At 34.3% G+C, this 13,652-nt stretch overlaps 1 protein-coding gene across 2 annotated transcripts in view; it reads left to right on the top strand.

Moving 5' to 3' along the window:
* The window catches only part of LOC135100735 (AP-3 complex subunit delta-1-like), a 28,406-nt gene extending 19,159 nt beyond the window's left edge, over positions 1-9,247 (top strand). For both annotated transcript variants that reach the window (XM_064003939.1, XM_064003938.1), the window contains exons 17-26: positions 418-536; positions 679-812; positions 985-1,297; positions 1,565-1,690; positions 1,832-2,059; positions 2,173-2,310; positions 2,828-2,959; positions 3,369-3,533; positions 4,279-4,398; positions 4,509-9,247. In XM_064003939.1, coding sequence (XP_063860009.1) covers positions 418-536; positions 679-812; positions 985-1,297; positions 1,565-1,690; positions 1,832-2,059; positions 2,173-2,310; positions 2,828-2,959; positions 3,369-3,533; positions 4,279-4,398; positions 4,509-4,607 — 1,574 coding nt within the window. In that variant the 3' untranslated portion in view covers positions 4,608-9,247. The remainder of the gene's footprint in view (positions 1-417; positions 537-678; positions 813-984; positions 1,298-1,564; positions 1,691-1,831; positions 2,060-2,172; positions 2,311-2,827; positions 2,960-3,368; positions 3,534-4,278; positions 4,399-4,508) is intronic.
* The last annotated feature ends 4,405 nt before the right edge of the window (positions 9,248-13,652 follow it).

Here is a 13,652-nt window from a genome sequence, read left to right as displayed (position 1 = left end):
TACATAAAGTTTTGGCAGTGGCAGCACTTTCGAAACATGTAGTGTGTGAAGTAGTGTAATAGGTGGAAAGAAACATTACACTGAGATGGTTTGAGATGGTTTGGCCTTATTGAAAGGAATGAAGATTGAAGAGTTTGTAAAAGGTGTGTTAGAATGAAAATGAGGATTTATAGTAAGAGAGGAAGGCCAATTAAGTGGAAGGATAGAGTGAAGGAATGCAATATGGAGGAGGTGCTGGCTGAGGTGGAGGCTGTTCTGCCATAGCCACCACATTTGAGGACAATCTCAAAAGAGGGAAACATGAGAGAGAAATGCATACCAGTACCTATTCAGTCTCTAGTAGTATATTCTCATTAATTGTATACCTTTTTTATGTGTTCATCATTATACTTAGTTTTCCTTTCTGAAACTCATCAGGTATGACATCGTTAGATAAGTATCAGATGGTTGATGGTTGGCAAGATGGAAAGAAGAGGCACAAAAAACAAAAGAAACGCAGCAAGAAGAAGGATCGTGCTGTGTCCAGCAGTGATGAGGTAAAACATGCTTTTGTTGTTAAGGGAGTCATTGCTGCATTTGCTCAGTGTTTATGAAACAGCAAATAAGAGCAGAAACTGTAGTCTGGATTGAAGATGCAAAGGAAAGTAATCATTCTTATATTTTGTCTTGTGTTTCCAGGAAGCTCCTCCAATGCATGTAGTAAATAGAGATGTAGGGGAGATGCCAGAAGGAGCTCATTTCTCTGATGACAATGAGGCAGATGACCGGCCTGAGGATGACCCACACAGAGCCCTAGACATCAATTTGGATGAGTAAGTGCTTACAGTTCATGAGGCGAGTTTATTCCTAATAAACTCACCTCATAACACCTGTGTCTCTTTCTTAACCTCCATCCCCAACTTGTCTGATTGTCTCAAAATAATAATAATTATTTATTTATTTATTTATTTATTTAATTTGTTTATTTTGACTTTCCTTCAACAGACCTCTAGCTCCAAATGAAGTTCTACCAACCAGAAGTCATTATGAAGCAAAAACTCAAAGAACTGATGAAGAAGAAGCAAAAAGTTTGCGTTCTGATGCTGCAAGCCAGAAAAAATCAAGAAGTAAAAAAGAAAAAAAAGAAAAGAAAGAAAAGTCCAAGAAGGCTAAAAAGGAAGAAAAAAAATCAAAGAAGAGTTCCAAAGGGGGTGATAATCTCATTTTAGATTTAGTAGATGAACTCAAAGAAACATCATTACAGGATACAGAGACAGGTACCCATGTAAATGGAATTGATAACAGTAATAAACAAAAGGTAAGTAATGTACTTTTTTTTTTTTCATATAATTTAGTGGCTTTATCATGGTTATCATAAAATCATTGACAGTAGTTTTTGTGCAGTAAAATTGTGATTTTAATTAATGCATGTTACTATTATTGATGGTCTTAATATGTTTCTGTATTTGTATATCAAAAAATATTGTTCTCACTCATATACTTGAGTGTGTGTGTGTGTGTGTGTGTGTGTGTTAGTTTTAGTCAGTTTTGTGTTGCAACCGAGATGCTGAAAATCTATCATCAGGTTGCAGATGATTTGGATTTCTGGCTGTCCAGAGAGGAAACATCTGTCCCATCATTACCAGTAGAAAAGCATGAAGAACCTGTGGTGTCAGATGCTCATGTGAAGGATGATGTTGAAGCAGAGAAGGTAAGATGAACTCCAGAAACTGTGTCCTGAAATCATTGTAAATCATTTCTGTTACTATGTCTGTCAATACCTGTATTTATTTTCCAAATTTTTTTTAGTCATGTATAGAAACTATAATCTTATAAGGCCTCTTTTCCACAGACAAAATCCAAGAAATCAAAAACTAAGAAGGAAAAGAAGACTAAAAAGGAAAAAGATAAATCAGAAAAGAGAAGTAAAAAGAAAGAAATACAAGAAGCAGAACCTGAAGTATCAAGTAGAAATAGGGAAGAATATGAAGAAACTAATGGAACTGTGTCGCAAGAACCAGAAAGAACCAAACCCCTGCCATTCCTGAGAATGCTGGCTGAGGATTCTGTGTTGAAAATGGTGAGTGGATCAGAGGAAGTGCATCAGATTTGGTTTCCCAGTATCTTGCTTGTGATGATAATGAGATAAATAATCATTTTGGAATGCAATTGATTATGGTTTCTTTGCTACAGATGTACACAACAGCAGCTATGGATGGGGTTATGAGTGAAGTTTTAGTTTGCATCAAGTTTGCTAATCTGTCATCAAAGCCTATTAGTAACCTCCAGCTCAACCTCCCTGACTCCGGTGCACTCAAGATGGTCCGCATAGTAAGTTAGCATTTATTTGTAAGAGAAGTCTTTGTCAAGTTGTAGCCTCCAGGAGAGTGTGTTTTGTACAATCAAATGTTTTCACATCTTTTAAATTAGATTTTTGTTCTACACATATTATATGGTTCACTGATAATGCAGAAAGAGGTATAAGCTAAAAGTCATACTTTTCTAATTTTTCATGAGTGCAGGATCTCGTATACATATATATATATATATATATATATATATATATATATATATATATATATATATATATATATATATATATATATATATATATATATATATATATATATATATATATATATATATATATATAGTACCACGTTACCTTTTTGTGTATAGGGAGACACTTGTAAATCATCAGTCCCATTTGAATGAAACCTTGAAGCTTATGTGGTAAATAAAAAAGGGTTGCACATCTGTTTTTCTGGATATTGCATAATTTGGTGAATACACTTACTGGGATGAACAAAGATGCTAAAATGTAATAATTTTCTTGTTATTTTTTTAGGATCCTCTGTCAGATATTATTAGCTTCCCATGGACCCTGGAAGCAGAAGAGAGCAGGGAGGCTCAACTTTCATTCACTGCTGAAGATGTCACCATTCCTCACAAGCTCAGGGGTTTCCTCTCTTATACTCAGGTACAGTACTGTTAATGGTTACCTTTTATGCTGTTGTTTTACTTTTAACTGTTTCATGACATTAGAACAAAGAAATGGATGTAGATACATACACAAACTAGAATAAAAAAATTTAAATCTTACAAAACCATACCAACAGAATTTTAGCTAGAACTGTTAGACTATTATAATTCTCATTAGCTAATAGAATACAGGAAATGTCCCTTTTCATAAACTTTTCTTTCACTCTTATTTTGCCCTTAATGGTGTATAAGTATTGTAAATGTGAGAAATTTCAGATTTTAATTATACAATTCAGTTTAAATTATGCATCACTTAAGCAAAGAATCACAGTGTTATAATCCTAAATAAAGTAAATTCCATGGATTATTTCTTCTTAAATTTTTGTGTTTTCTTGTATGATTTTTAGGAAGGTGGCAGCAGTCAATTGAATGTGCGGCTTGAGTTCCCTGTGGTGAATTTCCTCTCGGGCAAAACAGCAAGTCGCTCCACCTTCACAGATCTGCTTAGCTCAGGCCAGCTCACTGCGAGGTCTTCCTTTACTGTTCCCGATTGCCAGCTCTCATTTTCAGAGGTAATATAATTGTACTCAATTATGTCTTTATATATATATATATATATATATATATATATATATATATATATATATATATATATATATATATATATATTATCTTTTTTTTTATGTAGGAGGGACACTATTATTTAAATTTTTTATTATTATTATTATTATTATTATTATTATTATTATTATTATTATTATTATTATTATTATTATTATTATTATTATTACTATTATTATTATTACCCCCCCCTCTCTCTCTCTCTCTCTCTCTCTCTCTCTCTCTCTCTCTCTCTCTCTCTCTCTCTCTCTCTCTCTCTCTCTCTCTCTCTCTCTCTCTCTCTCTCTCTCTCTCTCTCTCTCTCTCTCTCTCTCTCTCTTACGCTGGATGACCTGCTCTTTCTTACCAGTTTTCTCATATCTTGGTCATTAATTCAATCTTGTGTAAAATGATACTGTATAGACAAGGGTGACCAGATATCACTAAGCCCTCATGATAATCTTGGCTTAGTTGGTAATGTGCCAGGCTACCATCCAACAGTCACTGTTCTGTTAATCCCTGACAGTGGTCTTTCATGGCCTTCAGATCAATTTGTCAGTGTTTCCATGATGTACTAAAGTCTGGCATGACAACAGCTTCATAGGTGATAATCTTGAAATATTGAGAAATTAATACCCAACTGATTTTTTATATTCTCTAAAGTCATTGCTAGTAGTATTAAATAATATGTAATATTTTGTGTGCTGTTTTTTGAAGATTCTAGATGAAATGACAAGAGGAGGGAGTTTAGCGGTGGTGGAGAGTGTTGACCAAACAGCCTCCATGTATGGGCGCTCCCTGCATGGCCACCACGTTTGTGTGCTAGTCAAGTATCAGGTAAAATTTGTGCACTTTTTTTGACTTGCAAAGCTTTACTTGCTAAAATCTTGCATTTTTAAATTGGTATGACATACATGCACATTTTTTTACTTCCTTTTGTGTTCCAGACATCAGGCCGCCTGACTGTTGATGGAAAGAGCACAGAGGGGACACTGCTTTCCAATGCTCTGGACCATCTCAAGACAACTCTTATGCAGACCAAGTAGTATCTATATCAGCTGGGTTTGGAGACTCCACAGCATCATTAATACTTGTATTTAAAAATTGATTTATGTAAATATAAATTACATGACTTTTAGACACATGCTATTATTTGGTGCTCTGTTATTGAAATATATATATATATATATATATATATATATATATATATATATATATATATATATATATATATATATATATATATATATATATATATATATATATATATATATATATATATATATATATATATATATATATATATATATATATATATATATATATAGACACACACACACACACACACACACACACACACACACACACACACACACACACACACACACACACACACTATATGTTATGTATGCTGCTGTTTGACTACACACAAAACAGGAAAGGTACTTCATGAAGGGTATATTGTAATACATTTTTTAGCTGAAAAGTTTGTTTTCAGCAAAATTTTGGGCAGATTGTGCCAAGGAAAATTTACATTTATTTCAGAGAAGTAATGTGGATAACTTGCAGTATATACAGTACTGTTGTGGCTGTTAATCTGAGCATGCTGTGGTCCATCTTCCTTTTTCAACAATGTTATTATTTTATTTATTTTATTTTTATTTTGTTTTTTAATTGATTAATTATTTTATAATGATTTCTTTACAACAATTCTTGCAGAAGCTTTACCATAAGAATACTGTAAGGTAACCTGTAGCAAACTTATGTTCATTCAACACACACACACACACACACACACACACACTCCATAAGATTTTCTAGTTTCTAATTAGTGTAGAAATGACATATTTTTTTCAGCAGCACTTATTATATAGTGTTTTGCAGACTTACCTTTGAAGCAAATGGACCAGAGAACACACTGAACAGCAATGATATTGGACAATTTTAACTTGTCAGGAAGAAGGTTTTGATGCCATCATGCCAAATGTCATGTGAGATTAATTCTATTCAAAGAAACATAAACAGCAGACAGACTGTGAAGAAGTGTAAAGGACTACACATCTCCAAGTTTGCAACTCTGGAAACTTAACACATATATAAGCTATACATATTTTACACATACTTACAGTAGTCTGGTTATCAGTATAGAAAACTGACCAGTTACTTGACTGCCTTACAGATTACATGGTTCAAAGTTTATGTGAGTACTGTTACAAGTTTATCCTTGTTTGATTTATGTTTACCTAAATTTTGATTTGTTGTGTTACTTATCATTGTTTCTTATTAAAAGCTTTACATAGCACAATTTTTCCTTACAGTGGTATAAAATAAAATTAAAACATGATCATCTTCATTAGGAAGCAAACTTATGAAAACTGCTTCTTAATTAGGTGAAGGTTGGAGGGAGGGATGCTGTTTGTAATTTTTAAGAACTATCATGACAATTTAGTCTCAGCAGTGTTTCCAGGAAAATGAATGTTTCATATCTATGGGTATTTGTACATCTCATGTCATCATTGGTAGCAAGACAACAATCACAAAAAAAAAAAAAAAAAATGTAAAGGGCTGTATTCATGGAACTGGAATTTGCAAAGTTAATGGTCTATCAGTCTATGTAATAGACCTCCCTCAGACATGATGATTCACACACACACACACACACACACACACACACACACACACACACACACACACACACACACACACACACACACACACACACACACACACACACACTGACCAAATTGGAATTTTAATCCATCTTGATTTTGTAAGACATGGTCAAAATTATTATTTTCCAAATTCATTCTGAAGAATTAAAGAGGTTTTTATGAAGTTTAGGGTAAACTTAAAACATGAGGCAAGTACAGTTATTGAAGACTCTCTCTCTCTCTCTCTCTCTCTCTCTCTCTCTCTCTCTCTCTCTCTCTCTCTCTCTCTCTCTCTCTCTCTCTCTCTCTCTCTCTCTCTCTCTCTCTCTCTCTCTCTCTCTCTCTCTCTCTCTCTCTCTCTCTCTCTCTCTCTCTCTCTCTCTCAAGAGCTGAAATTAATTAGATCACTGTAACATGTTGCAGGTAAGTAATGAAGTTACTTCTCAGTGTCCAAGAACTTCTTGGTTTGTGACCAGATCCTTTTTGTTCCTTTAGATAAAGTTGTATAAGTATGACAGTCACATGTACAGACACTACACGTATATTGATTTTCATAGTCCTCCCCATGCTAAATTTCATGCTTGCCTTTTAATCAGTGTGAAGTGTCAGTTATGACTTGCACAGTTGAGTGAGTGATCTTAACAGTTTTATATATGTGCTATTCAACCCATGGTGTTATGTAACATCTTGCATCTGGTTATTCACCATTCCATTGTTTGGCTTGTTGCCATGGCTCTAAGCACTATTGCAACCTGCATTTGATTTGTGATCAACATATGGCATGATAATGGCATGATAATGGCAAATCTGTCATGCCCCAAATGAATTTGTCAGTACAGGATCAGGCAATATACTTCTAGGTATTGTCAGTACAGTATATGATGTCCTCCTGTGCCATCCATACCATTATGCATGATTTTATTATCAGCTGCCCTAACTGAAGTCACTGGAATTTCACTCTAAACAAATTTCAAATGGTAAATTTAAAGTATATGACTGATAGAGTACAGCACCAGGTGCTTTTTAATTGCATCAGCTCAATAATTAATCAGAGAGGCTGTTAGGTGATTTTCCAGAATCCACTGAAATCTCATAATATTCACAGACAACTTATTTAAATACATAGATAGTAGAAGTCTTCAGCCATTACTAAAAAAACTAGTATTCATTTTTTATAAAAAAAAAATACTGAGGAGTGCTAGAGTAAAATGCTAAGAAGGGAAAATATGGAGACTCATCTGCTATTGCCACTTTTATAAAAAGTTTTGAGTAATGGGCATTAGAGTAAATTGGAATTGTTTTATAGGTCCTGCCATTTTAAATTTCCATCTTTTCTGTCTTTCAGACAACTATTTAGAGTTGGTTGTTTACAGGCCTCAGTGATGATCAGATCAACTTTTATATATTGTACTTGTGTTAAAAGCACATCTTACTAAGGCTGTGTCGGAAAGCACAAACGTGCATTTAAGGGTTTTTTCATATACAGAGACCTCATTTTGTTCACAAAAAAGTTAGGATTACTGCAAAATTCTAATGGTTTTATCTGTTAGTCCAGAAAGTTGTAGTATGCACCACTATTACTTCATATTTATTTAAGAGAAATGATAAGCTGGTACAAGATTGATTTTTTGCCTATTTTAAACACTGATATTATATAAATTTATGAGGGTTTTCCAGAAAATGAAGGAAACAATAGTCATGTGAATAAGATATTACTGAATTTGTTAGGGAAATTACCAGTTACACAGAAAAATATGAATTACTTGATTATGAAGACTTTTCTTAGAAATGTTCATGATTTTGTTGTAATTTTGTTTGTTTTCTGTTTTTTTACGTTATCTGAAAAATAGAGAAGAACATGGCATAGAACAAGATACTTTTATTTGTTCATTAATATTTTTTATCCATTTTCATAAATGTAAGAACACAGTTGTTTGACCTTGCTCTTGTCTTAGGAATTTAGAATCGTATCTTTAATGAAAATACATTTTACATGTATGAGAAATACAAATTGGGCCCTGACTTCAATGTAATTATCAGCTGTACAGATCCACGGTGCCATGAACACAGCCCTAATTGTGTGATAGTGAGGATAAAACTGCATATGGAAAGTGAGAACGTTCATCAGTAATTTAATTTCAAACATAGCACTGCTTGCAGACTTCCCAAAGAATTATTGTTTCAATGATATGTAAGGCTTTAAATATTTTATGTATTTTCTAGATAACTTATCACTTTATATTGTTTTTAACATGAATTTAAATATAAAGAAGTGCAATGTTTATTTAGCTCTATTCTTTGCTTTTGCTTTTTTTGTGTATAGTAAACCTTAATTAGAATGCAAGTGTGTGGACCTGTAACATTGTACTCTGAAAATGTGAAGTTACCATTACCTACAATGCAATTTTGATAATAGATATGATATTCTGCCTAAGGTGCCACTGAGCCTATCTGACGTCTACATCCTCACATCACCACCCATACCACCTCTTCTTGCTGCTTGTGATACAGATGCTATTCATTTAGTTATAGTGGGCAAGCCTTCACTGTTCTGGCTAGTACCCCATTTTGGAATTATTCTTCAACTTTTTAGTGTTATCTTAACCAGAATTTCTTTGTACTACTTCATTATGATGAGTGTTACCCTAGATTGGTTTGCCTTTAACATAGTCTTTTGATATTGAATTTTTGCTTTAAATTTAAATACTATTGCCAGTTGCCAGATAGCATCAAAACTACTATTAGAAGCTTTGCCTACCCTGTGCTCCTTTTTCTGTTATTTTTATATTTCCCCCTTCAAGAGAAATGAAAAAGGAAGGCAAAGATATTCATGACATGTTGCTGTTACGGTATGTTTAGAATGACTTCATAAATAAGCAATGGCCATAGTTGGTGGTGCTGATGAAAAATAGCAGGCTACAGTGCATTCTTTTTCACAACAGTGTATATAATAATTCATTTAGTATCATACACTTGAGTACAAGCACTTGGTCATTATACATAATTTGAAAAAAAAAAAAAAAAAAAACGAATAATCATTTAATTGCAATTCAAATTATTTACTGCAGTACATACTTAAACTGCATTTTCTCCTATGATGATGAAGTGAACAGGATACACTGATAGGGACTTCCATCACATAAATTACAGAAAGAATAGGAGAAACTGTCTGTCATTCAGTTATAAAAGGAAGTTAAGAGTTTGCCATAATGCTAACTGTTGTATGTGCCTTGAGAGGAGAACAGATGGGGATTTTCCATCAAGCAGATCAAAGTGAAGTGCAGTTTGCAGCAGCATTTGGCATGAAAAGATTGTTGCTAAAAGTATCTTGTTAAAATCATGAGTTAGTGCCATTAGGTATTAGCCACCTTACTACAGTTGTGAAATGGTGTCAGTGGGTTGCATCACCAGCAGCTGTGTATTACTTAAGTTACTGCATTACCTTCACTTTATATTATTTTATTGAATAGATTGGGAAACTAATTTATCATCTTTAAATATGTCTATAAACTTCAATTTCATATCATACTGTAAAATTGCATATTTCAGTTTTAATCTGTAGTACATCAGAAAATACTTTTTAATGACCAGCTTTCATTAAGATTTCTTATGATTTCTTTATTTAGAACACCAAGATGCTTTACATATAAACCTTTCTAATCTGCTTGTGCACATTCAGAGCTGAACACTGTTAGTCTGTAGTTGAAGGCTAACATTAAATTTCTGAGTTGCACATTCTTGAAGTCTTGAAGGAAAAAAGCTTATTGCAAATTCATTACAAAGAATAACTGAAATACTTCAGGGTCCCTCAATATTTGGTGAGTGTTGGAAGCTGAAATTTTTTTAGGATTCTGTTTAGTCATGTAACTCATAAATTTTAATGATACGTACAGATTAATTTTTAATGTTACATTCCATTTTTTGTTCATTCTGAAAAAAAAAAAAATGAATCTCTAACAATACTATTGTTAAGTAGGATGAGTTCAAATTGTGGACTTTTAAAGATAGTTTCTGTAATAATTGATTTAGGTTTTGATTTATTGGTTATTTGGGTCCATGAATCACCACCTTGGGGTGAAATACATTTATGCTATTAGTTCATATTAGTTTGAGGAATAACCAATGAATGCATAGTTATGCATTCACACTTCAGGGTAATTTATTGCACAGTTATCAACTTGTTTTCTGTGCTTGCATATCTTAATTAGTAAATCCCAATTGTGTAAGATAGTGTTTTAAATTTACTGGAAATTTTAACCAAAATTATTGCAGGAGGAATTGATGTTTGGAGGTCTATTAATATGAAATTATATGGATAGGTTGATAGAGTTGTGTAGATACTCATGGATGAGTGATGATTTGAATAGTGGCTGCCTCAGAAGGATGTGACATAGAGGCAGCAGGCTGGCCCAAGGGGTGGCATTGGGGGGGGATGGAAGAGGGACTGTTGAAAATTTGTGTAAATATATTTCATGATAATGATTCTTTTTATTTCTCCTTAAAAACAGTTTATGGATATAGCATCTGGTAAAAGAGTAACTAAATGAAAAATAGTAACTAAATGAAAAATTTTCCGTGGTACATGAAATCAATACTAGAAGAATATGAAACTACCACTCACAACGGGTTTACAACATGAGAAAATTCCAGAAATAAACAAAAGAAGCACTACTGGAAGATATGAAAATAAAAGGATGCCATACATGGATGAAAGAAGTAAAGAAGAGTTTGCCTGCCTTTTCACCATGACACAAAATAGGGTGGGAGCGCACCTGCTAACTTAACAAGAACAGTTTTCATTGTATAAGTGTATCCCCAGGTAGGCTACATTTGACCTTTCTCCCTCATGGGAACTGCCACTGAATGGATTTGCCCCTTATATATTTCTTCTCAGGAGTTAGGACCATCCTGAAATGTCAAGGGTTCTTATTTAATGCTGGCCTGTGCCACAATGGATGCAGTGCCTTTTGTATTTTGAGTATGACACAAGACTCCAAAGCGTGCCTTCCTCCACTCCCCTTCTTCCAGTTTAACCTTTTGATTCCAATTTCTCTAGTGTATGAGAACCTGCTCCAACCCAACCAAACCACCCCTACCCCTGCAGCAGTGTAAGGCTCACCACATCTCAGTGCGGCACTGGGTGGAATTTACAGAGTGCCAGCAGGTGTAGACCAAGCTCCCAGCCTTCCTCACTCCTATACCACCACAACCTGGGCCAGCTGCTGCTGATGATTCACTATTCAGAATACCAGCTTCCTGATGAAGGAAGCTGTCTGATTCGCTGTTCAGAAGACCCTTCTGATGAACGAAGGAATCTGTCTCATTGGCTGTTGAGAATACCAGGACACCCTCCTGATGAAGGAAGCTGTCTGATTTGCTGTTCAGAAGACAAGAGCACCCTTCTGACGAAGGAAACTATTTGATTCACTGATCAGAGGACCAGAAGACCCTCCTGTGGACGAATGAGAATGAGACCTTTTTGCCAAGCAAAAAGCAGTGGAGAACTCGGTTTGGAAGAGGTGCTTCTGATGAAGAAAGCATTCAGGGAAGCGGACCGGAAAGGTAAAGACCTTCCTGACGAAGGCAGCAGTCTAGGGCGAGTGTTTGAATGGAAGACGACTCGCCTGATGAAGGCAGTAGTCTGGGACGAATCTTACTATTATTACTGCGTCTCCTCCTCCTCCTCCTACTACTACTACTACTAATACTGCTGCTGCTGCTGCTAATACTACTAGTGCTATTCCTAGTATTCCTACTCTTACTCCTACCACTACTACTACTACTACTACTACTATTACTACTACTAGTAGTGCAATTTCCGTAGACTTGCACATGATTAAGTATAAGTAATTATGGTAAGTAGTCACGTTCCCCAAGCGTTTGTTCAATCTTGGCAATGCAATTTCCGTAGACTTGTTTAAGACTACGAAAAGTTAAGTAATACAGAAAACGTGAGTATTCTAATATTTTAAGGGTAACTAGTAAGTTTTCTCTACGTCGTCGTCGTCGTCCAGCAACAACAATAACTACTATTACTACTACTACTATTACTACTACTGCTACTATTATAACAGCAACAACAATAACAACAACTACTACTACTACTACTATTACCGTTTCTACTAACTACTACTACTAATGCTGCTGCTGCTACTATTACTACTACTACTACTACTACTACTACTGCTACTCTAAAGTAGTTTAAATGTTGTTTGTTCTTAACCGGTAGTGAGTTAACTGTCAGGTTAGAAGAGGAGAGAATAAGAGGAGGAGGAAGAGGATGAGAAGAAAAAAGAGGAGGAGAGGAGAAAAGAGGAGGAATGAAGAGAGAAAAGGAGGAGAGGACAATATACATGGTTTCATTATTGAAATGAGCACCTATGTTTTATAATTTGCATTTATTGTTTCTCTTATCAATTAATTTAAAACATCTTGTGGTTTGATTGTACAAGTAAACCATTCAATTCCCTCATGTCTCCACCTGGTTGTCTGGATGGTCCACCGGCCTTCCAATATCTCTCGGTAATTTCAAGATTTTGACTCATACATTTAAGTACAAATGAATTGCTTTTGTTTCTCTTGGTCTCTTATATGTCTTACCTGATTACATGTTTACAGCGCGCGAATCCAGATGAGATTCAGATCCGGTGTCATGAAACAAACATCTCGTAATTTTCTTTTATTTCCTCTTTTTATTTATTCTATTCTTGTCCATTTTCTTTTCTTTTTTTTTTTTCTATCTTATCCCCTATTTCTATAAAGTGTGTTTTTTGGCGGGGAATGATCAGTGCTGTCAAGTACGCCAATTACGTCAGAACTATCTTAAAGATACTTAAATTATTCCAGAATTACCTTAAAAATATCATTACTTAAGAATTATATTAAAAACTTCATTACCACAAAATTACCTTGAAGTGAGATTACGTTGATCTGATGTAATTACCTAAAAAAAAAAAATGAGAGAGAGAGCCCTGAAGCCGGCCATTCACGTTTTCTTTGTCATATCAACGGTAACCAAGACTTGCAAATTTGGCTCGGTTTTCACATCCGTCGTTCTTCACAATTTTTTTTTTTTTTAATCTTCCCTCATTCTGTTGACGGTGAAAGAAAAAAAATGCTCCCACTGCAAATCTGGAACATCGCCCGAGTGAAGAAAATATGTAATGATGGTGTTGAATTATTATTTTTGATATTATATTAACAATAAATTTTTACTATTTTTGATAATTTAGCATTCAACACAAAGTTAACAGTGTTCCACATTTGTAGTGTAGAACTCTTTTCTTAAGCTATTTACTATACAGATTTACTTGTTAATGAATCAATTTAATAGTTTGTTTATCTTTGTTATCGTATTACGATACAATGTTGAATATCACGGTATTTCCTATTGATTTATCGAATAAAGATAAATGAAGTGATGTGGAGTGAGGAATAAGT

The sequence above is a fragment of the Scylla paramamosain genome, chromosome 5, assembly GCF_035594125.1.
Source record: "Scylla paramamosain isolate STU-SP2022 chromosome 5, ASM3559412v1, whole genome shotgun sequence".
Lineage (NCBI taxonomy): Eukaryota > Metazoa > Arthropoda > Malacostraca > Decapoda > Portunidae > Scylla > Scylla paramamosain.
Note: the sequence above shows the minus strand (reverse complement) of the source record. Positions and strands in the feature narration are given on the sequence as shown.